The sequence below is a fragment of the Mytilus edulis genome, chromosome 2 (assembly GCF_963676685.1).
Source record: "Mytilus edulis chromosome 2, xbMytEdul2.2, whole genome shotgun sequence".
In the NCBI taxonomy this organism is placed as follows: Eukaryota; Metazoa; Mollusca; class Bivalvia; order Mytilida; family Mytilidae; genus Mytilus; species Mytilus edulis.
This window is the reverse complement of record NC_092345.1, coordinates 99,497,116-99,523,302: the sequence shown is the minus strand read 5'-3', so window position 1 is coordinate 99,523,302 and position 26,187 is coordinate 99,497,116. Positions and strand designations below refer to the sequence as shown.

Here is a 26,187-nt window from a genome sequence, read left to right as displayed (position 1 = left end):
TTGCATCGAAACTAAACACATTTATTTCTAAAAAAACAGTTGTTGGCATGACACGGGTTATGTTCTTCTCATATATTTTATGATAGTATGATACTAAACCCCTAACGGGAGGGATTGTACCTGATATTCATATGATGAAGACATAATCTTTCAATCAGTTTAATTGAGGTCTGGAGCTGGCATGTCAGTTAACTGCTAGTAGTCTGTTGTTATTTATGTATAATTGTCATTTTATTTATTTTCTTTTGTTACATCTTTTGACATCAGACTCGGACTTCTCTTGAACTGAATTTTAATGTGCGTATTGTTATTCTTTTACTTTTCTACATTGGCTAGAGGTATAGGGGGAGGGTTGAGATCTCATAAACATGTTTAACCCCGCCGCAATTTTGCGCCTGTCCCAAGTCAGGAGCCTCTGGCCTTTGTTAGTCTTGTATGATTTTAAATTTTAGTTTCTTGTGTATAATTCGGAGTTTAGTATGACGTCCATTATCACTGTACTATTATGCATATTTTAGGGGCCAGCTGAAGGACACCTACGGGTGCGGGAATTCTCGCTACATTGAAGACCCATTGGTTGCCTTCGGCTGTTGTTTGCTCTATGGTCGGGTGGTTGTCGCTTTGACATATTCACCATTTCCTTTCTCAATTTTATTCAATACTTTCTAATTTTAATCAATGCTAATTACTTGTTGAACAGCTGAAAACTACCTGTTCAGGTGACAGGTAAACTATTTTCAGTACCGGACATCGTATAAATTAATAGGTCTATTCACAATTATTTTCGTACATTTCAGCGGTTTGTATCTAATTGATTTAGTCCAAAAGATTAAAATTATAATAAATACATTTATAAACATGATTTGATAAACATGATGAAACATTTATAAAGGTTTTAAATGAAAAATTGTCAGAACTACGTTGTATGAACAAGAACATGTGTGCGCATGTGCGCAGGTGGGAAATTTAATTATGCATCCTACATTTCTTCAAAAATGCTAAAATTATCGTTGATACTTGTATCTAACATTCATTTCAAGTATTTTGTTGAATAAATAACATGGAAAGAGCTTCTTCACTCAGTTGCGCTTTGAAAACGTACACAGATTTTACGTATCTGTTTATGGTCCATGTTTTACCATTGTCAAGTCAACATTCGGTTTGGAAAATGTGACTTTAAAAATGAAAGTAAAGTTTTTGACAACATCATTTTGCACAAATAAAGAGTCTAAGGAAGATATGAGCACACTGATGTGCACATTTTGAATGATGCACTGCCAATTTTAACACTTTACGTCAGAACATCAAATTCATATCAAAGTAAAGTTTAATATTTTTTTTTAATCTAATGTCAATCATTGGGATGGCCATCTGATTAGCATAATTGCCTTTTGTGACTTAGTCTTAGGGATTAAAATCGGGATCAGATATAAAATGTCCGGCTGGCTCAAAATTTTTTTGGAAGCCCTGCTGTGAACATGCTATCATTGTTAAAACAAGTATTAGTTATGCTTCATATACATGTAGCTGGATAATAGCAAAAAAATCAATTGACACAGCATGAAAATAACATTGAAGGTGGTTTTGGGGTACAAGTATCTAAAGCTGTTTTACAGATAGACTTTGATAAGAACTCATTAGCAGCATAATAGGTAGTTCCTTGTGACAATAACATTGTCTATGCTTTACAGGTTGTTAAAAGTAAGGTTTACATTTTAATATTATGACAATTGTTTGAGAGTAACATTGTCATTTTCTGACAAGCAATTGTTTTTCTTATAAAGTTTCCTGCAGTAGCTCTTTGTAAGAAATGTCATTCACAAAGGAAGTAGTTCTTGAAATATACTTAACTACATGTTTTGTATGACATTTTTGTGAGATATTTTATTTTTCAGATACCGACCAGAGTTATATCGATGCAATTTGTGTTGGAGAAATGAAAAGACATTATTGATTGGATGGGCAGATAGAGTTAAGGTAAAAACATAGATTAAAAATAAATTTATTCAGTTGTTTTCAGTCAACTTGCCCTTTTAAAACATTGAAAGTAGCAGTGGCAGATGAGGCAAAGGTTTATAGAAAAATTACAACTTTTGGAATTTGCTGGGGTATTTGGAACTCAAAGTACAATCCATGTACACTCAAACTTGGGCTGGCAATATTCTGTCTCAAAACCCTGGCTTAGTTGTCCAGGTGGTGATAATGTGCATGTAAATACTGCATCTTCTTATATTTATAAAGTAACTTTGATGTTAATAGATTGTTTAAAGAAATATGGGATATCCATTTATATCAACTGATAAGATTTATAGACATACAATGTTACTCAGCTGGTGTTACTTCTATATATGACATATACATTGTATTTAGGTGTGTGTAATAAAAGATAGAGTTCATGATGATGCAAGGAATTTACCCAGTAGATATGTGGAAATAGGTTAGTATTACATAGTGAATAGTGAAAAAAAATATCTTTAAATAAAAGCAAATATTGACTGATTGCAAATATCAGCTGTGAACTTTTGATATAGTCATTATAAACATATACATGACCTGTACATGTCCAATTCTGGTTTCTTAGGACTATGTATCTGCATTAACAAGGACCATAACCTTTCAGGGCAATACAAGGTATACAAATAAATTTTGAAAATTGTTAGCTGAAGCTATCAATATTCTATGTGAAAGGAGAGAAAAAGTACAACAAAAACACGAAATTCCAAGGTAAATTCAAAATCAAGACCATAAAGACTGACTTTGAACTGGCATTTTCTGAAGAAAATAGTGGGTCAACCTTGTTTTATAGCTAGATATTCCTCTTAAATGTATGACAGCTGTTTAGAGTAAGAGATTAATAAAGCATACTTTTATAGAGAATAAGCCCAATTATAATAGATGTAGCTACAATGAGATAGAAAAACAACAAAGCAAAATATTGATGAAGAAATGGAGAGAAATAAAGCAGGTAAGGTCTACTATCAAAAGACTGATTTTACTGTATTTATTTTACAGTTTATATGTTTAAAGTGGATTTTACTGTATTTATTTTACAGTTTATATGTTTAAAGTGGATTTTACTGTATTTATTTTACAGTTTATATGTTTAAAGTGGATTTTACTGTATTTATTTTACAGTTTATATGTTTAAAGTGGATTTTACTGTATTTATTTTACAGTTTATATGTTTAAAGTGGATTTTTTTGTTTGTGGAATTGCTCCTCTTGGTACAGATCTAGTCATGCTTACCTATGACAAACCTTCAGAACAGGGAATCCTTCAGGTATGTATAACAGTAAAAAAGGAAACATTTGTCCAACCACATTGAAACCTTATGAATTGTTTAAATATTTAACAAGATTCTGTTAAAACTTTGAATGCTATGATTGTTTCATATGACACATATTGACAGTATAAACTAAAACTGGTGAAAATGCTAAATCAAAATCTCAAATTCTCATGATACAAACGTGCAATAAAATGTGTTGCAAAACTATAAAGAATGTTGGTTTATTTTTAACAACATTAACATGAAGAATGCTTCTACTTACAAGGAACATAGGAAAAGAAAAAAATGTGTACATCAAACATAGACATCAGTAATTAAGTTATCTGTCATTTGCTATTGGAATACCTTCAACATTTATCAAATATCGCAGTGAGAATAATTTTTCTCCTGCTTATTATCGTAATGAAAAATACATCAGCACCTATGTTTAAACCCCAGAATAGTTTGTCCAAATATCCATAGCTACAGTAACACCATACATGTAAGACTATGATGTCATTTAAAATGTTTTATATTATACTTTAGGATAGTTCCTCCAAACGTCCACAGTTACAGCTTATAACACCACACATGGAGGACTATGATGTCATTTCCAGTGATGCATTGTCACTACGTGGCTATGAAGAATATAAATGTAATGATTATCATCTAGGTAAATATCCAGTTATCTGAATTGTATAAAAATATGCTTGTAATGCAGAAAATCTATAATTTCAAAATATATCTGTTCACATATAATGTTAAGTATTTTTTTCATTCAGTAGTTTAAGGTATTGTTTTGTTGTGCTATAGACTGTTCTAGTTTTCTGTTTAAAATAATTACTTGTTTTGCCTGGAACTTAATTTAGGTACATGGCATCAGGTTTATAAATTAGGTGATCAAGGGTCTTGCTGTGAGGTATTGCAAAGAATGGGAGACATAGACATGCTTGTACTGTTAAGGTGTAAAATATTACCTGAAGAAAAAGATGTTTTGAAGAATTTGTAATTGAGAAAATCTTTTATTTATAGAATGTTTACCTGCAGAACTCTTTGTTTTGTAGAATATTAATCTAAATAAAAATTTGTTTTGTAGAATCTTTAACTGAATAAAAATTTTGTTTTGTAGAATGTTTACCAGAAGAAAATTTGTTCTATATTGTTAGTCCTAAGGATATAATTGTTTCTAAATTAAGAGACGAAGATGATCATGTGACATGGTTGATTGATCACGAACAATATGAGGTAGGAATGATTAAATTTGCGCATGCTGCACAGGGGGTATACTGGTTTACTTCTGCCTTACCTGTGTTCCAAAATGTCTGTCTGTCCCACAAGTTTTTGGTCACATTTTTACTCAGGAACTGCAAATCAGAGCTCCCTGAGGAAGCAAGCTTCACATGAGCATCATTTTCTTATCAACTGAATACTTACATATTCTAACACATTATGTATGACCCTGTATATAATCTTTTCTCATTTTTCTCCACAACTCTAAATCAAGGTTTTCTGAAATTTGGAATTAACCTTCATTTCAGCATGCATAAGTAGGTGATGGGTTTTTGCCTCCATCACTTACATTCTTGTCTACCTAATACTTATAGCGGGTGTCATTAGTTCACAATAGCCAACAGTTCAAGTTGTTGTTTATATGAGAATAATTTTAAAACTGGGAAATGAAAAGTAGTCGAGAATTTTCGTATTCAAATCTGATTTCTAGGAGGAAGGTTCTTGTATGCTAACTAGTCAAGATAGTTGACTTATCTCTGCTTCTCATTGATAGTGTATTACTTGCAAAACTAGCAAGATACCACTGTCTTCAATATTACCTTCATTTTTCATTTAAGGTATTTAGTATTGTAGAAGCCTGGTGTCCCACTCCAATAGAATTTAACATCAATTGATGAATGGAAATTAGAACTAGAATTGCTATTGCAAGCAATAGCGGATGTCACCCTTCCCCCCATTGCCACTAAGCGGCAGCCATTTCAAAAACTTTTAACAGTGAATGGACATATTTGCATGGGTATACATTTTTCTGTAAATTTTCAGTACATTTAGATCATTTTTAAAAACATGACATTTTTGCTGTTTCCATGGCAACGGCAGCCATTTTGAAAGTTTCAAATTCAAAAGTCTCATCTATACATGCCAGTTTACAATAATATTAAGTTTCATTAAGTTTGGAGCATTTTGAAAATATTTGACATTTTTGCAGTTTCCATGGCAACGGTGGCCAAATTGGAAATTCCAACTTCAAAAGTCTCATCCAGACTTGCCAGTCTACAATCCTATCAAGTTTCATCAAATTTGGAGCATTTTGAAATTTTTGAAATTTTTGACATTTGTGATGGTTCCTATGGGCCGTATGGCAACAGAGACCATTCCCAAAATTTAATGGCATATACCACATTGGTACATGGGAGGGACCATACCATCAAAGTTTCGATCCATTTGACCTACCATATTAAGAAAGTTATTGCCACTTTAAGGTTTTTGGACTGTTTTGCATTGTTTCCATGGTAACGGCAGACATTTTCAAAATTCCAACGCCCAATTCCACATCTTACAATGTTGCTCATCGTTACTGTGAAGTTTTATAAAATTTGGAGCATTTCCATATTTTGGAAATTTTTGGTGTAGTATCCATGGCAACATAGCAGTTCCAATGATTGCCAAAATCATCCCAAAGCAGTATATAGTGGGCACCTACATTGTATTAAAATCTAAAGATTTTAAGGTTAAGCATTCTCAAACAATTCACCTAACACCAAAATTATATTTTTTCACCATTTTTTCGTTTCCATGGTGATGGCAGCCATTTTTTAGTTCCAAAGTTGCACTGCAACTGGAAAGTCAGGGTTCCTTGTTATAGTGCACTATCATTCAGATTGGTTCCTTTGGCTCTGAGAAAACTGCCGGACAAAATTAGGTGGAAGAAAAATAATAATAATAGAGGAAAAGCAATATGTCACCCGACTTTGTCGATCGGGTGACATAATTAAACCACAATGATCACTAGCAACTAACTGTTCATAAATTTGTATAACCTTAAAAGCTAAGGTTTATATATGTATTTGATGAATCTATGTAACTTTTTTTCTATAGGAGGCATTGGCCGTGGTACAACAGAAAGAGAACACACTTCAAAAACATAATTTACAGGTAAATAATATGTACTTATATTTGCATTGAAATATTAAATACATTTTGTTAATTCTCAGTTGAAAATGGTATGTTTTTTAAACCAAATAAGCTTCTAACTCAATCCCACAAAGTTAATCTTGTCTTTGTAGACCAAATATATTGCTTTTCTGTATATCCTTTGTTGTTTCCTCTCCAATGAACGTTATTGTTGCTAATTTGGTATGGATCACTCTGATAGATATCATACATTTTATGTTTGATTTTGATTGGTCAGGAATGATCTTATTTTAGCCTTTTGATTGGTCAGGAATGATCTTATTTTAGCCTTTTGATTGGTCAGGAATGATCTTATCTTAGCCTTTTGATTGGTCAGGAATGATCTTATCTTAGCCTTTTGATTGGTCAGGAATGATCTTATCTTAGCCTTTTGATTGGTCAGGAATGATCTTATCTTAGCCAGTAAAACTAAATACTTTAAAATGTGTATTTGCTGCTTCTCTAAGTAAAAGAAAGAGCACATAATGGTCTGCTTAAATTCAGAATTATGTGTTCTGGTAAGGTGACATGCCTTCCTGCCTACTTGGTAAGGTGATATGACTTCCTGCCTATCTGGTAAGGTGATATTCCTTCCTGCCTACTGTTGCCTTGTGAACTACCAAGTTAAAAATCTGGTTAATCATGTTAGTCTAGTACAAAGCAGGGTAAACATTTTCATATTACATTGACATGTTATTGTCCTGAATATGCATTTGGTGTTGGACATTAAACAGCCACCAATCTTCATCTCAAGGACACCTACTGTAAACAAAAATTATCTGAAAGATTCTTTTGATTTCCCATACCAAAACATGGACTTCATAATTTGCTCAAAACACCTTGTTTAAAAAAGATTGACAGAATTCAACCAAACTCACTCAGATTCTTCTTCTGAGTATGCAGTTGTGCAAGTTCTATTTAGACTTTTTGAGTTTTTGATAAAAATTCATTGACTTTTCTATTTCTGCAAATATTTTTGGGAGATGACACCTCATGCACATCTTCTTTGGAACACACATAATTTGGAAAAAAATATCATTTGTAAGTATATATCAGAGTATTACATTTTAATATCAAATATGTTTTTTATTTAGTCATTAGGAAAGGATTATTTAGATTTTCTACTGAGTAAAAGAGATTTTGAAAAAGCAGCACAACTTTGTGTAAAGATCTTAAGCAAGAATAAAGATAGCTGGGAAGAACAAGTTTACAAATTTGCAAAAATTAAACAGCTGAAGGTATGTTCTAATTACAATTTAAGAGAACTTTGTAAATGTTGATAACAACCACACCTTTTACATGTTGCCTTGAATTCAGTGTAGATTAATGATGTTAAAACCCTCATTAACAATAAAAGAGGGACGAAATATACCAGAGGCACAGTCAAATTGTGCTGCTCTTGTTCCAAATCATATTTCTTTATGTATTGGCTTAATATTTCTCATATGCACAACAAAGGAAGACTGAAATGGACCTTATATGAGAGATATCCTCGGCATTATATTAATTTTAAATTCCTTTCCACAGTTGGGTTCTTTCATGACCGTTGCCATTTGTTTACATATTTTTGTGACATCATTTTGATGGGAGATAACTCCTGTACAAATCAAGTATCTCAAAAGGTTTTTACTGGTGAATTATAGTATTTTTTCATCGCTGGATGTACATTTTTGGGGTTATTTGTCCTTCTTTGTATTTTGATGAAAACTGACTGAATTATTTATGTAATAATGTTTTACCCAATAGAATTGTTCAGCATATACACATGTATGTAAGGTATAATAATGAATGTCCAATAGTTTGGGGTGTATTAACCTAAGCATCTTCTAATTATAAAGTGTTTGTTCATCAAATGCTATGACACAGATATGCTACTTCATATAGTAAAAAATATATGTACAGTAAAAGATTTTTCAGAAACAAGTGTACAAGATTTACAATGGTACTTTGGATATTATGATAACTTGTATACATCAATAATACACCTTATCGCTATTCCCGCTTGACCCTAGAATCTGTCCTGCTTGAACTTTTGACGTCATACAACAATTACTTTCCATTGTGGTGACAATCATTTTCTATTATGATGTCAAAATTTTATGGAAACTTTTGTGATGTCCAGTAATGGCGGAAAAATAGCGATAAGGTGTATACATTAGTTGTTTTGTACAGAAAGTATTTATGACATAACAATATTACAGGCCATTGCTCCTTATATACCAAGAGAAAATCCTGTATTAGATCCAGCTATCTATGAGATGGTTCTGCTAGAATTCCTCTTGTCTGATGCAGAGGTGAGTATTTTAAATGTCCTGCTAGAGTTCGTTCTGTTTGATGCGGGAGGGATTGTTGTCAGAAAGTTAATGCTCCTTAGTGTTATCATATATAAACCATTTCTTCAGTCTTTTTTCTGTTTTCATATTTTGATTTTTCTGTTAAAAATATTTATTTTATATGAAAAAATTTAATTTAATGAAATAATCATTACAGAGATTTCTGCAATTGGTGCGAGATTGGCCGTCACATCTATATAAAGTACAAACAGTTATAAATGCCCTGCTGGACAGACTTGATAGAGATCGAGGAAATACATACTTAATGCGTGCTCTGGGAGACTTGTAAGCTAAATCAATTACTGACAGCTGATTGGGCTAAAAAGGAATTGTCTCAATATGGCATTTTTCATTTTAAAATATATGGAAGTGCAGTCTCATAATTGTTCGGAATCATAAATAAAAGTAGTCAAATATTTCTGTTTAAACTTTTTTATTATTATTTTGAGAATAGGAGGTATCTAACATTTTAGTAGATACCAATATATGAAAAATTACAAGTTTCTTACTGGTATACAAATGGAAAACACAATCTGTAAGATATTTTAGAATTTAATAAATATGCATGGATTTATGCATTTGGCTACAAAATAATGATTAAGCTCTGGTTTGGATTATCGATATTTCTAGTTATTTAATCTCTCTGAAACCCTCATCATTAATAGAATATAAAATACTGATGAATTAAAAGGTTAAAATTACTGTTAAACATGCTATTTCAGACTATTAATTATTTTGAAATTAAAAATATTTTTATTTTTGTAGATATTCATATGAACGTCAGTTTGATAAAGCACTCAGTATATATTTAAGGTAAGTCTTATAATGTGTGGTGAATGTTTCACTGTTTTTAAGGTTTATGCTCTTTTTTTCATATTACTGATAAACACATCACAAATGATATATTACTAAAGTGAAGTATGCTTGAAGAATGTCTTTCAATTTTCATACCAAATTTAAAGGAAGAAAGTATTGTTTTGAAATAAACCCTTTATACTTAAAAGTCACCTACAATCAGGTTTATTTTCTGTGTTTGGTTTATAGTGCGGTGACAGAAGTGTAAAAAGTCGTCTAGATCGCGAGTTTAATCTCCCCAAATAACACACGGCTAAAAATGGTCTTAACTTAAAGACAAATATGTCTTCTTTAGTTTTTGCCCTGTCGTCAGAATTTCGTACGGTCACTTTTTTCTAAAAAGTCGTTTTAATGACTGGTAGTATATTGGAGAGTTTCAACCCCCCTTTTTCAAAATGAAAAAAATGGGTATGTTTGCTTACATTTAATTGAAATAGTTTTTCCTGAAGCTATTTTTACATGTCAAAATATGCTATTCAGTATTTTATTTTCTTCTAATCTATAAAATGTGTGAAGTTTAGACTATTTAAAATTGAGGTAATTTTAATTGCAAATTCAGACTCAAACTTAAGTTTCTTCTTCATAGTAGTAATAAAAATTATCCCATAATATTTTAAGCATATAGTATTAAATAAAACTAATAAGTGGTAAAATTTTCGGAACCAAAATACGAAAAAAACCTTAAGAAATCAATGGAAAACGAATGGAGTAAAAATCTTCAATTTCAACACGGAACTCAATCACTTGCCTTCCATCCCATTTTGTGTATTAGTCAATAATTTGCTCTCAAATGATATATGAAATTACTACCTTTTTCGCTATTATATACACATATTTTCAATCAAAGTGCACTGATATATGCCACATACTTTGTTTGTATATGTTTATATTCTATGTTTTTTCGTTATAAAACATCAAATATACTTTGTCAGAAAAGTCGTATTGTAAAATCAAAATAATTGACGGATAGTTTCAGTAAATATTCCGTGATATGTCAAGTCCTTTGCAACTTGCTCGATTAGTCCAAAGAACAGACAAAAGTCGTAAAATTTTATGCAGTGAATAAAAAATATGCTAAAAAAGCCTCGATTGAAATTTTGAGTCAATTTACCAGTTTAGGTATGTCGACTTTTGTATCTGCATTGCATAAAAGATTGGATGAGGGGAACATCAAGATGTTTCATGCGATAGCTGTTAATTTGAAGAACTCCGTGCATGAAGTTTGACGACATACAATTATCTGACTGTTGTCCCTCAGTTTCGGGTATTCAGTGTACACGTTCTAGAATGCAGTCGTTCATCTTGAGCGCTTGAATATTTTGTTGCAACAAAACATTTTAGAAAGATAAAAAATTACTCAAGTTTGAATCAAATGAGCGCATTAAAAATGTTTTATCCGTGTCAGATAAAGTTAAAGTTAAAATAGTTTCCCGTCCATCTTTTAAACTTCAAGCACTCTGTCATTTTGGTTGCATTACAAAATATTTGCTAAAAACGAAAAAAAAAATCCAAACCCGTGGAAGCAGACATTGCAGACCACGATAATGCTTTTACTAATTCTATTTTGGCTATTGACAACGATTTAATGGTCATTCCTCATGGCACCGTTACTTGATAAATATAGATCATTTCTTCAGGCTGCTTCTAATTTAAAATAGTCTACATGTAAAATGCAGTCTAAACTCATTTATTTCTATAGAAATTCAGTTGTCAAACAACTTTAACAAGTTCAAGGCAAATATAACATATAATTTAGTAGCAAATTAACTATTTTAGATGCCATATAAGCTTCTAGTCAATTGAAAACTGACCTCAAAATCTCAATGTCAACTGTAATAACAAAAAAAACGGACAGATATTTAATTCCGCTGCAAGTTTACATAGAAAAGACATCGAAACTCTAAAGAAGACTAACCAACTTTGGATGAATTGTTTCTTCCTTCTTAATTCAGTCAATGCCTTCGTATTTATTGCAATTCATTCTAAGGTTACTCAATGAAACTGCATACAGCCAAGACTATTCTCAGGAAATAGCACAAGAGAAATTGTGGAAATGCTAAGCAATTGTTGAGGCAATCATTTTTGTTTTACTCCTTTTCATTTAGGATTGGCTTTACAAATGTACCGTGAGTTTGGTTCAAAACACCTTGTTGAAACATTGAATGCCAATGGATTTTATGCTTCTTAAAATAAAGTGCGACGCTATCTAATGTGTTGCCAACCATGAAATTGAGCAAATTCAAGATAGTGTGTACTTCTCGTATGATGTTTCCCCAGCATCTTTGCAGACAAGCATATGGATGTCATCACACCTTCCTTAACCCCCTTATAGATCTCTGTTAAATCTTGGATGAATTGATAGGGATGGTTTGAAGCTGGTATTTTTTAGGAACAAATGTCTTCGGACTTCCTACAATACCTTGTCTGTACTTGTAAAGAAAAACTCAAAATAACGTGTTTACTTTGAACAGAACCTTTCATGTGCAGACCTGTGGCCATGAGTGAAATGTGTAGAAATATTAAAACATGTCAAAATGTTCGAAATTATTATAAATTAAGGAATGTATCTCCCTCATGCAAAGCTCGGATTCATTTCACGGATTTGGCTATACTTTTTGGAACTTTTGGATTATAGCTCTTCATCTTTAATATAAGCTTTGGATTTCATATATTTTGGCCACGAGCATCATTGAAGAGACATGTATTGTCGAAATGCGCATCTGGTGCAGAAAAAAATGGTACCGTTATTGTTATTGTGACAGTTGATGAAAATGAACATGATGGAGATAAGGGTTGATTTGGTATAAAGCTTGTTGCACTGGTGCACACGAATCTAGTCCTGAGATTAGGGGATTGTTGACGTGCCCTTAAAAAAGTTAAACCCCGCCACTATCTGTATGTGTCAGTTTTAAGTTACGAGACGGTAATGCAGTTTTTGTCGTTTGTTTCTATATACTATATTAGTTTCTTTATTATTTATTTTGTACATTAATCAGGCCGTTAGATTTTTTGTTTGTTTTACATTATTCGTTTCGGGAATTGAAGACTTTGCAGTATGACTTTTAGTCATTGTTGAAACCTGACGGGACCTATAATTGTTTTGTGTCTCATTTGGTCTCATTTGGAGAGTTGTCTCATTTGCAATCATATCACATCTTCTTTTTTTATATGGAATACTTTTGAAGTTTGTGGTACGTTGCAAGAGAAAAAAGGGGGGATAAAGTTACAAAACCTATAATGTAATAGATATTAATCAGAGTTAAATACACAACAAAATATAATACTATGGTAGCAGTAATAATTGTGAAAAAAAAAAGCAACGAGTAGTCTATAAAAAACCTGAAGTATCCGCAAATTCAATTTGAGGTCATATTTGACTGTAGTTTTCTATGGCTTTGGTTTGAGACCTCACCCAATATGATAGTTAAAAAAAATAATTTTAAAGTATTGTCCTGCATGACACTTGATGTTTACCTAAAATTGATATTTTTGATAAGGTTAAGGTGCTCTTAACATTTTATAGGTTGAAAACTTGATTTTTGAAGTTTTGTTTATATAACGTCGTTTTAGGATTTTTTTTGATAAAAAAATCTCAATGATTAAGGTTTATGTATAATAACAAACATTAGTAAAGCCAAAACAGTATCATTTGTATTTAGGTAGAGTTTAGAAATAGAAAAAAATGTCAAAATTGAAACCCACCCAAATTTTCACAAATTTTTACATATGACCTTTGACCTCAATTTTAAAAAAATGTGACCATATCAAGTCCTGACGACAGGCATATTATTATAGTACACGATTTCCTCTTTCCCATGATATATTATGTAGGTGTGTGTTCGGTGGGGAGATTAAATTCCAAAAAATCTGCCTTCAGTCACCGCACTATTAGTGCTCTTAATTCATGTCATGTATTTCCTCTACTCCTTTGTTAATACCACAGCGTTAAAAGTTCCACTTTTATCAGAACTCATACATAAGTCATCTGATGGAAAGTTAAATAGTAGTTTTATTGGTCCACAGTAAACTAGCTTCCATTTTATAATAAGGAGTTAATGCCACTGATTATTGGTTGGTAATGTGGCCTTATGTATGACTATTATTATTTAAAATTACTGTAAGACAGGATAAAAATTGAGAATGGAAATAGGGACTGTGTTAAAGAGACAACAACCAGATCAAAGAGCAGATAACAGCTGAAGGCCACCAATGGGTCTTCAATGCAGCAAGAAATTCCCGCACCAAGAGGTGTGCTTCAGCTGGCCAAGAAACAAAAAATTATACTAGTTCAAGGAATACTAGTTCAGTGAATGCTTTTGTAATTTAAAAATTATTCTAAAAATGCTTTAAATGAAAGAAAAAAAATATTGAATTAATATTTTTAAAATTTCAGATTAAAGCATAAAGATGTGTTCCAGTTAATTCACAAACATAATTTATTTGGTTCAATAAGTGATAAGATTGTACAACTAATGGAGTTTGATAAAGAACAAGCTGTCAGTATGCTGTTAGATAATATGGAGAAAGTACCGGTAAAATATTTGAAAATATATGACTTTTACTGCTTTCTTGTATGGTTTTGCCCTATTGCAGCCTTCTCTCATCTAGCTTAATATGTTTGCTGTATCTGCAGATATTTGACTAATGTTTGATATGAAGTAGATTTGATGGGTAATAATGGTGTAAATTAGTATACCTTATCTCCCTTTACTTTGAATTAATATTAGCATCTATGTAAAGAATGAGAATTGCCTGGATTGTTCAGTATTTATATACAAAACAATAAATGAAAAATGAAATATAATAGACGTTGACAAAAAATAACCACTGAATTACAGGCTCTTGACTTTGGCAGGCCTCTTGAAAAATAAGTAACTTGAAATTTGATATGATTAAATGTGGGATATACTTTAATAAATATATGAAAAAATCAACCTCACAACACAAAATACTTAGAAGACATCTAGAGATCATTAATAGACAGGTTGCAGTTCAATATATCAAGATCTTATCATCTCTTACAGGAGAAAGTAGTGATGTATAAGAGGGAGACTGTTGGTGGCTCAGTGTTTCATTGGTTTTAGCCACTGTTTGGATCCTTTTGAAATCATACCAACTATAACATCAAGTTTAATTTTGGTAGTTTATGTTGTATGATACGTTTAAAATGTTATTGTTTATAGTTTTCATGCACATATTTGTAATCGATGATAGAAAAAAAAAATCATTTTTAGACAGCAACTTGACATGGATGAGATGTAATGTGTTAGCATTTTTAACATCTCTCACACATATTCTTCCTGTCTATCTTTTTTTTTTTTTTTCAATATATATAAAGAATGAACTTAAGAAGTTTTCATCATACATTTCTTCAGGACTATGTTGAACCGATGGATTTCACTTTTTGTCATTAGCCTAACAATGATGAATTGTAGGGTATGAGCAGTTAGGGTATCGTCAGATATTTTTTTGTTATCTCCCTTTTGCAGACACTATAAATTAGGTGTACTACAACGCATGCATACTTGTTTCCCTATTTTTCAGATGGAAAAAGTAGTAAACCAGTTAGATAAAACACCAGAGTATCTGTTTACAGTAAGTAAAGTATACAACAAGTGAAATTTGATTGTAGATTTCAGGGTTTCCCCTGGTCAATTATTTTTTTGCCACCTCTTTCGCCAAAACAATATATTTTTTGCCACTTTATTATTTTTTTCGCCAAGTAAAAATAAATATATTTTTCGTTTAAAATTTACCTTTTTTCTAACCCCCGCCCCTCCCTTAAATAAGATGATGTTGTCCCATTGTGTCTATGATTATTCTCTCAAACTTATTTTAGAGTCTACATTTTAATGAATAAACACTAAACATTTACTTTAAACCTACAGAATTTTTTTTAACTTCAAAGGGAAAAATAATCTTTGTATTTTAAACAATTTTTCTAAATGAGGGGGCCACTATACTTTTAATGATAAAGAAGATATAAGCCCTGGAATATAACAAAATTAATGGACATGTTTTGATCATATAATACCAGTATAGTTCAAAGGGAAAGTTTCTTTAAAAGAAAAGTACTGATGTGCCCTTTTGTACTAAGAAGTGGTTTTTACAACAAAACAAAAGCTTTTATCACATGAAATTGATCCCTCATTGAGTCATTACATTGAAGGGTTACTCTCATTCGACCTTTTGGATAGATTTCTTCATAACGACAGTTTTCTTTTCTTGACCATTGTAAATGAAAAGGTTGAGACGTAAAACTATGCTTGAAACACGGGTGTCACTCAAACGACTTTAAAGTAGTCTCCCTAATTAATTACCTATAGTAAAGTCAAAGGATAATTAAAGTTTTAAATTGGAGATTTTTCTTGCTTTTGAACATTTTCGTCACAAAAACAGCTTTCTTTTCTAAACTATCTTTAAAAGGAGAGGAGACGTAAAAAGTTTCTTCAAACATGTGTGTCGCAAAGTGGTAAATGAATTCTGTATGTGACATTTAGCGAAGCCATTTAACCATATCATTTTGTCAAACAATTCAATCAATACCTTTATTAATTAGTCCTTTGTTGTCGATAGCTATAAAATGCAATCAGCTGATTATTGATTTTCTGTCCAAATCTTAATGAGGTCAAGGTGAATTCTGAGCATTGTCTGATCGGGTAAAGTCTGAGAAACTCGAAAAAAAAGTAAATAAACAAGATGGAAGAAAACAAATCGTAATATACATTTCTTTTGCCAAATTCTTTCTCAAATGACGAATTTTTATCGCCACAATTATTATTTTTTCGCAAATTGCGAAAATGGCGACCGCCAGTGGAAACCCTGAGATTTAGATTTTATTGTACAAGTAATGTGATTCTTCTGTTGACCCAACTTTTGTTTTCATTGATAATTTTATTGAATTTGATTTTTATTATTTATTATACAATAAAGAACAATTTATTTAGGTTTGAATCTAATCAATCTTATATAGGTTGGTTCCATAAGGCCCTTATATGGTGCATTTTTCTAGCTAAAATTTAAAATTATGATTCATTTACCATTTTCACAATATATCATAATTGAAACAATGACTAGATAAAAACCAAGTCTTTTTCTTTTCAATTTACATATCCCTATTCTTTTTATAACATCATATTTACAATTTTCTATATGTTATGGCTGATGTGAACTACAATGCAATATAAAGAATATTTTTTAGTATTTAGATAGAATTTTCCAAAAAGATCCACATATGGCAGAAAAGTACCATGGGAAGCAAGTGAAACTCTATGCAGAATATGCACCTAAGAAGTTACTTCCCTTTCTAAAGAGTAGTACACATTATCCCCTCCAGATTGCATTGGAGGAATGTGAAATGAGAAATCTAATACCAGAACAAGTTTTCCTATTAGGTTTGTTATCTGTTTATTTATGTTTGCATAGTTTTAACACATGAAGAAAAAATGAGAACAGTGCCATTTATTTGAAAGAGATTATTATCAACTCGTCCTTCAAACTTTGGTTTATAGTTGTCTCCCTTGTAATCATACCAGATTTCTTTATTTTATACTGTCTCACAAAAAACAAACCAAGAAATTATTAATTTGCTTTTAAGGTTATATTATTTAGGTAAGTTTCTCTTGTCTTATATATATTCTAAAGTGAAGACATATCCTCAGTACATTTTTAATGATAATTCAAATTAAAAAGGGTTACATACTTAGGGTCAGTAATTTCGACTTACTTTCCCTTTCTCTCCTCTACCCGATTTATATTATCCCAAATCAAGGTGCTTGTATCCGTTACTCTTTGTTCTGACTTTCACTTGCCCAAAAGGTTCATACTGCTGCTTGTTGCTGATATTTTAAGATATCAGTATGTAGAAAAGCCATTAAACTATACATATCGGATCATCTTGAAGATGTAACATAAAAATACCTGATTTTAAGATTTGTTAATTTACTTGTTTGTTTGATATTTACAGGTAGAATGGGAAATGTGAAGCAGGCATTAAAACTGATAACAGAAAAACTACAAGATGTCAACAGAGCCATCGAGTTCTGTAAAGATCATAATGAACCAGAACTATGGGAGGATCTCATACAGAGTAGCTTAGATAAACCATGTAAGATTTGTTAATAAGTAGCTTAGATAAACCATGTCAGATCTCTTACAGAGTAGCTTAGATAAACCATGTCAGATCTCTTACAGAGTCGCTTAGATAAACCATGTCAGATCTCTTACAGAGTCGCTTAGATAAACCATGTAAGATCTCATACAGAGTAGCTTAGATAAAACATGTAAGATCTGTTAATAAGTTGCTTAGATAAACCATGTCTGATCTCTTACAGAGTAGCTTAGATAAACCATGTCAGATCTCTTACAGAGTAGCTTAGATAAACCATGTCAGATCTTATATAGGGTAGCTTAGATAAACCATGTAAGATCTCATACAGAGTAGCTTAGATAAACCATGTAAGATCTCATACAGAGTAGCTTAGATAAACCATGTAAGATCTCATACAGAGTAGCTTAGATAAACCATGTAAGATCTCATACAGATTAGCTAAGATAAACCATGTAAGATCTCATACAGAGTAGCTAAGATTAACCATGTCAGATCTTTTACAGAGTAGCTTAGATAAACCATGTTAGATCTGTTAATGAAAAGCTTAGCTTAAACATATTTTTTTATAGTAATTGGGATTATTACAACTTATATTAATCCCTTTCCACTTTGCTAGTTTGATTGCTACCTTGTAGCGGCATTAGACTACTCTTTTTTCAAAATCTGCAAGGGTGTCTTCTATATGAAAAAGATATTGCTCTCTCTTAACACGAGTCAAACATTTATGCCCCCTTCTGAGATACTATCATCGTTTCTCAAGACCATACTCGAAAATGGTTTCAAGGGCGAGCCGAAAATTCAGTTTCTGAAATTATCTCCCAGAAGGTTATCAATCCAGGAACCTTTGTGTTTGTAGTCGTATGCAATAGCTTAGATAAACCATGTTATATCTTGTACAGAGTAGCAATCTGTTAATGAATAGCTTAAATAAACTATGTTAGATTTCATACAGAGAAGCTTAGATAAACCTTGTAAAATCTCATTCAGATTTAGAGTAGCTTTCATAAACCATGAAATATCTCATAAAAGAAACTGAGATAAATTGTTAGATTTCATTAAGAATAATAATATAAAGGGCTTAATTCGTTTACTGCACAGTATATCATAAATTTGACTTTTTAACTATCTTATATTTTCATTTTCAGTTTTTATAAAAGTATTACTACACAACATAGGAACACATGTAGATCCCATTATACTCATAGATAAAATCCAGGAAGGTATGGAAATAGAAGGACTCAGAGACTCACTTGTCAAAATATTACAAGATTATCATCTACAGGTAAATCATGTGGACAATTAGAGATATTAAAACATCCAATCAGTTGAAATGCATTGAAATACTGCATGTAAATTGTAAAATAAAAAATCCCTCACACTTTTTTTTTTTTAAAGTTTTTGTAATATATATGAATATTTATTGAAAATTTGGTTCAACATGTAATGTCCACCTAGGTGTGTATGTACATGTATAAGAGAGATGTGCTTAATCCATAATATAAAGTTCCCTGTTCTTAACAGTGTTTCAGGAAAAATCCTCATGTAACAGGTGCTCTCAATACCAAAATTTAGGAAAGGCAAATGTATAAAATGTTTATGAAACAAAAGGTCTGAACAGAAAAGCCCTATCCATCTAAGGTAAACTTTGCCTGAAGGAGCTGTATCCTTGGTTGAGGGTTATTGTATTAATATCACACACTGTATCAACCCTCAATAATATAGTCTATCTAAGGTTAACTTTGCCTGAAGGAGCTGTATCCTTGGTTGAGGGTTATTGTATTAATATCACACACTGTATCAACCCTCAATAATAGGTCAACTTTGCCTGAAGGAGCTTTATCCTTGGTTGAGGGTTATTGTATTAATATCACACACTGTATCAACCCTCAATAATATAGTCTATCTAAGGTCAACTTTGCCTGAAGGAGCTGTATCCTTGGTTGAGGGGAATTGTATTAATATCACACACTGTATCAACCCTCAATAATATAGTCTATCTAAGGTCAACTTTGCCTGAAGGAGCTGTATCCTTGGTTGAGGGTTATTGTATTAATATCACACACTGTATCAACCCTCAATAATATAGTCTATCTAAGGTCAACTTTGCCTGAAGGAGCTGTATCCTTGGTTGAGGGGAATTGTATTAATATCACACACTGTATCAACCCTCAATAATATAGTCTATCTAAGGTCAACTTTGCCTGAAGGAGCTGTATCCTTGGTTGAGGGTAATTGTATTAATATCACACACTGTATCAACCCTCAATAATAGGTCAACTTTGCCTGAAGGAGCTGTATCCTTGGTTGAGGGGAATTGTATTAATATCACACACTGTATCAACCCTCAATAATAGGCCAACTTTGCCTGAAGGAGCTTTATCCTTGGTTGAGGGTTATTGTATTAATATCACACACTGTATCAACCCTCAATAATATAGTCTATCTAAGGTCAACTTTGCCTGAAGGAGCTGTATCCTTGGTTGAGGGGAATTGTATTAATATCACACACTGTATCAACCCTCAATAATATAGTCTATCTAAGGTCAACTTTGCCTGAAGGAGCTGTATCCTTGGTTGAGGGTAATTGTATTAATATCACACACTGTATCAACCCTCAATAATATAGTCTATCTAAGGTCAACTTTGCCTGAAGGAGCTGTATCCTTGGTTGAGGGTTATTGTATTAATATCACACACTGTATCAACCCTCAATAATATAGTCTATCTAAGGTCAACTTTGCCTGAAGGAGCTGTATCCTTGGTTGAGGGGAGGGTTATTGTATTAATATCACACACTGTATCAACCCTCAATAATATAGTCTATCTAAGGTCAACTTTGCCTGAAGGAGCTGTATCCTTGGTTGAGGGGAATTGTATTAATATCACACACTGTATCAACCCTCAATAATATAGTCTATCTAAGGTCAACTTTGCCTGAAGGAGCTGTATCCTTGGTTGAGGGTAATTGTATTAATATCACACACTGTATCAACCCTCAATAATATAGTCTATCTAAGGTCAACTTTGCCTGAAGGAGCTGTATCCTTGGTTGAGGGGAATTGTATTAATATCACACACTGTATCAACCCTCAATAATATAGTCTATCTAAGGTCAACTTTGCCTGAAGGAGCTGTATCCTTGGTTGAGGGTTATTGTATTAATATCATACACTGTATCAACCCTCAATAATATAGTCTATCTAAGGTCAACTTTGCCTGAAGGAGCTGTATCCTTGGTTGAGGGGAATTGTATTAATATCACACACTGTATCAACCCTCAATAATATAGTCTATCTAAGGTCAACTTTGCCTGAAGGAGCTGTATCCTTGGTTGAGGGGAATTGTATTAATATCACACACTGTATCAACCCTCAATAATATAGTCTATCTAAGGTCAACTTTGCCTGAAGGAGCTGTATCCTTGGTTGAGGGTTATTGTATTAATATCATACACTGTATCAACCCTCAATAATATAGTCTATCTAAGGTCAACTTTGCCTGAAGGAGCTGTATCCTTGGTTGAGGGTTATTGTATTAATATCATACACTGTATCAACCCTCAATAATATAGTCTATCTAAGGTCAACTTTGCCTGAAGGAGCTGTATCCTTGGTTGAGGGGAATTGTATTAATATCATACACTGTATCAACCCTCAATAATATAGTCTATCTAAGGTCAACTTTGCCTGAAGGAGCTGTATCCTTGGTTGAGGGTTATTGTATTAATATCACACACTGTATCAACCCTCAATAATATAGTCTATCTAAGGTCAACTTTGCCTGAAGGAGCTGTATCCTTGGTTGAGGGTTATTGTATTAATATCATACACTGTATCAACCCTCAATAATATAGTCTATCTAAGGTCAACTTTGCCTGAAGGAGCTGTATCCTTGGTTGAGGGTAATTGTATTAATATCACACACTGTATCAACCCTCAATAATATAGTCTATCTAAGGTCAACTTTGCCTGAAGGAGCTGTATCCTTGGTTGAGGGTTATTGTATTAATATCACACACTGTATCAACCCTCAATAATATAGTCTATCTAAGGTCAACTTTGCCTGAAGGAGCTGTATCCTTGGTTGAGGGGAATTGTATTAATATCATACACTGTATCAACCCTCAATAATATAGTCTATCTAAGGTTAACTTTGCCTGAAGGAGCTGTATCCTTGGTTGACGGTAATTGTATTAATATCACACACTGTATCAACCCTCAATAATATAGTCTATCTAAGGTTAACTTTGCCTGAAGGAGCTGTATCCTTGGTTGACGGTAATTGTATTAATATCACACACTGTATCAATCCTCAATAATATAATCCCTCTTACAGAGCTCTCAATATTGTACATGTGTCTAGGGTTGATACACACATGACATTGAAAATGTCTTATAAAGTAGCTTAGTAAACATTTCAGCCTATGTCTCACCTACCATGAATAGGGGAATTTGAGTCAAGGATTGCTTTTCCAGGGACAGATGTGGGGCTTGATATGATCTTCTTGTGATAAATCAATAATATTTAATATTAAGATGCATTCCTATCTGTACATATCCGTTTGACAACTATTTTTGTTTTTCTGCCAAACAGATATCATTAAGGGAAGGCTGTAAGAAGATATTGGTAGTGGACAGTTTTAATTTACTGGACAGATTAATAAAGACTCAGAGGAAAGGAATAGCGGTTAGCAGTAAGTAAAATATAATCTTGTGTAAAGCAATCATATTGTGGATTTATTTATTTTCGTGGATTGTAAAAAAACTTAACATTTTCATGGCTATTTAGTCTCATGGTTTGCCAATGTCTGCATTCAAGCCTATGGAAAATTGGTAATTTGTTGAACATTTAAATTGGTGGTTTAACTGTACCTTCAAAATGCACAAAAATTGGTATCCAACGATAATAAAGATACAACAGTATGCTTAATCAGGACACAATAAGTCAGTAGTTCTTCTGGAGTAATTTAGTAGATACTTTGTAGGGAAGATGACATATACATGATATATTCACTTCCAGAAAGCATAGAAAATCTAGAGTATTAAATAAAATTATCATCAAAAAATACAAATTAAACGAGGATGCATTACCGTAATATGTTTGCACTATGTTATGCTACGTTTATTGATGAGTTCAGCATATAGTTTATGTTTTGTCCATTTTCTCATAAATCTGAATCAAACTGTTTCTGGATCATTTTCACCATGACATCTTTTATAGAGTAGAAGTTGAGTATTGTAAAATTGTTATACTTGATACACACAAAAGGAAAACTATAAAACGGTTAAACTGTTTATTTGACATCTTTGTTTATTGTGAGATTTTGATATACTATCTGATCATTTCTTAAGACTTATTATATAATTATTTGAGTTTTTTAGAAGTTGTAAGATATTGTTCCAAATGAATATTTGAATCTGTACTGTAAAAATTTCTGTGTAACTGTACATCCCTTTCTTTGAATTACAGATTTTATCTGACTGATTAAGGAAACCAATCTATCTACAGTTAGACAAAATTCATGCTTGTATTTTTAGTTTTGTTGGTCTCATGTCAAAAGCAAACCAAATTTTATGGTTGTAACTCCTATATATTATTTACTTTTAGGTGCAGCAATGTGTAATGTTTGTCAGCAGAGAATAGTTGTTAATGGTAAGTCAAGCTTTAAAGTTTAGAAAGTATCATATTACAATAGAATGAAATCAACTGTGTTTATATAAATGGTTCTCATAAAAGAGCATACACAATTCCTGGACACATTATTGTCAGTCTCTAGACACTATTTCCTGAACCAACGTGTCCTGATAATACTAGCAATAGTCTTTTATTATCAAGATTAAAACCTATAGCTATCAAAAAGTATATGAAATCATGCTTGTTGTCATTGTTTGTGTAAAAGTAATGAAGAGAGAGCTAAAAATAACTTTTAAATAAGTGATGTAATCATATCACATGATTGACTTACCCTTATGGAATAAACATAAAGAGATGGAAATTTGTTTACCATAAGCACATGTTATTATTTTCATTGTAGATATGAGATATGCCAGTGATGTTATTGTTTTTCATTGCAAACATGCATTCCATGAAGATTGTCTACCAGTAAGGGGTGTGGTAAGTTTGTTTAAGTTGGTTTAACCTTCTGTTTTCCAATCTATGTATAACTTAATCCTAATAAAGTTACGATTTACACTGGAGAAAAAATAACTGCCTAGAAATACATCAATTACTTTAAACAAAAGCAATGAAGTACATGAATGTAGTAAAAACATTCTTTGTTTGAATGTATATTAAAATTGCCAAAAAGTAAATTATAATATTGATAGTGTACTTATTGCTATTTCATGATAAGTATGAAGTGGTAATGGACAGCTAGTAAATAATTGTATAAGTGATATATGATAGTAAGTGATGTATAAGTGAGAATACTATATGCCAATGTTTATTTTACAGAATAGCTGTCCTATATGCAGTACACAGAAAAGAGCACCTGCATTTAAATAGAATGAACTATTGCATCATAATGAACTAAAATTTTAGTATATGAAGCCTTGTAATAACATCAAAATAGCTCAAACATACAAATGAAAATAAGAGTGTTTTTACTAGACCACATTATATATATATATATATATATGTATATATTTTTTCAGTATGGACTCTCGTTCCAAGCATATTAGAAAATAAGACTTATCTAATTGCTTACATGTGTACATGTGTAATATGTTGCTTTTGCAGGCATTATAATGTTATTTATAAAAGCCAAAAGAAATAATTTATTTATGTATTACAGTAAGCTAACCTGCATTAAAATCAGTTATTCTTCCAAGTGTAATGTTTTGTTATCACCTGACCATATAAATGCAGGGGCGGATCCAGGATTTCAGATTAGGGGGGGCGCAATGTTAAAATTTTTTTTGAGGTATAATTATCGAAATTATTGGAATATTCTTCTAAAGAGGGTGTAATGTACATATCTTGCATGGCAAGCAAAACGTGGCGAATATTTTGTGTTAAAATAAGCGAGAAATTAAAGTTTCAAGCTAAAACTGCATAAATCCACCCCTGTCAATCTACAATCACCATAATTAACAAGAAATGTGCAAGTTTCAATTCATTGACTCAACAATAGCTCAACTGACCAATATTAGATTTTAAAAAAAACCGGTCCACTTTTGCCAGCGATTTTTCATTGTCTTTTCACAATTTTTTATTATTATTATTTTTTGTTGTTTTCGGAGGTCGTGCCAAACTTTTTATGTACATTTTTTTACAGCAAACCACTAAATTCAAAATGAGATCTTTATTTTCATGGGATACTATATGTAATACGGAAATACGAGTTGGAGCCTTGATCGTTTATGCATGATTCGGCAAACTTTACAGGTTGCATTTAAGTGAGAAACATATATTGATACAGATATATTAAATATTGATACAAATTAATAAAAACTAACCTTTCGCTTGAACCAGTATTTCTATCTTTCATTAAGAAAGAATTTAACCAGTTACCTTGACTGTTTTCTTCGCTGTGCACTGATGAAATACCCAACCCAACCGCGGGTAGGGCACTTTCACCTACTTTGTTGGAAAGTGAGTTTGTGATGTTTTGGAGTTTCGATTATCAAAGAAAGTGTTTATAATTTATAAATTGTTTTACTTCAACTGTCAATTAAAGCCTAAGATATGTGTCATCAAACGCAGTACCGCGTTTGACACCTTTCTTTGAAGTATACCATATGTATGATAGAACTTATAGATAAACCGTAGGTCAGTATATTAGTAATCACATTGGTTCTGTTAAACTTACTGTTTTATATACTTCTTTGAATGATAAAACAGATTGCAATGCGACGACATTATGTTTCGTCGTCTGTTCAGATACTTTATTGAGCTGGGGACAACCCATGCTTTGCAAATTTTAGGGGGGGCGCACGCCCGCCACGCCCCCGCCTAAATCCGCCCCTGTAAATGTGCAATTAATGTATTTCGAAATTTGTAGCTTTTTGGCTTCAAAGCATGTCTTTAATGAGGGGGGGCAAGGGGGGTCCCAATAACAGCAAAACAGCAAATTGATTTGGCTTATAACAGATAACATGGAATTAAAATGGACAAAAACAGATAACAGTGAATGAAATATTAAATTAAGTCGGGACCTTGACAAATCCAGTATTTCTTATTACAGGTACAATCCTTTGTAATGAATTCCATTTTCTATGAACATGTTTTTAAAATTATGAATCTAGAATGTGTTTACTATACTCAATATATTTTTATACGCTCGTTTACAGGATGTATTATGAAATACTGTTGTCCGTCTGTCGTCAACATGTTGAATTTTAACTCCAACACTCTTTAACCAATTTGCATAAAACTTTTGGAAATTGTTTATATCTATTGACGTGAGCCCCCCTTCGTATTTCATAAATTTCAGATTTTAA

At 32.0% G+C, this 26,187-nt stretch overlaps 1 protein-coding gene across 1 annotated transcript in view; it reads left to right on the top strand.

Moving 5' to 3' along the window:
* The window catches only part of LOC139513656 (vacuolar protein sorting-associated protein 41 homolog), a 35,596-nt gene extending 11,021 nt beyond the window's left edge, over positions 1–24,575 (top strand). The window contains exons 9-27 of the mRNA XM_071302347.1: positions 1,896–1,977; positions 2,371–2,437; positions 3,177–3,280; positions 3,812–3,938; positions 4,395–4,510; positions 6,374–6,430; positions 7,543–7,686; positions 8,650–8,742; positions 8,939–9,066; positions 9,547–9,594; positions 14,030–14,168; positions 15,181–15,231; positions 16,838–17,030; positions 17,603–17,743; positions 18,892–19,028; positions 22,340–22,439; positions 23,354–23,398; positions 23,781–23,860; positions 24,200–24,575. Coding sequence (XP_071158448.1) covers positions 1,896–1,977; positions 2,371–2,437; positions 3,177–3,280; positions 3,812–3,938; positions 4,395–4,510; positions 6,374–6,430; positions 7,543–7,686; positions 8,650–8,742; positions 8,939–9,066; positions 9,547–9,594; positions 14,030–14,168; positions 15,181–15,231; positions 16,838–17,030; positions 17,603–17,743; positions 18,892–19,028; positions 22,340–22,439; positions 23,354–23,398; positions 23,781–23,860; positions 24,200–24,250 — 1,903 coding nt within the window. The 3' untranslated portion in view covers positions 24,251–24,575. The remainder of the gene's footprint in view (positions 1–1,895; positions 1,978–2,370; positions 2,438–3,176; positions 3,281–3,811; positions 3,939–4,394; positions 4,511–6,373; positions 6,431–7,542; positions 7,687–8,649; positions 8,743–8,938; positions 9,067–9,546; positions 9,595–14,029; positions 14,169–15,180; positions 15,232–16,837; positions 17,031–17,602; positions 17,744–18,891; positions 19,029–22,339; positions 22,440–23,353; positions 23,399–23,780; positions 23,861–24,199) is intronic.
* Positions 24,576–26,187: the final 1,612 nt, after the last annotated feature.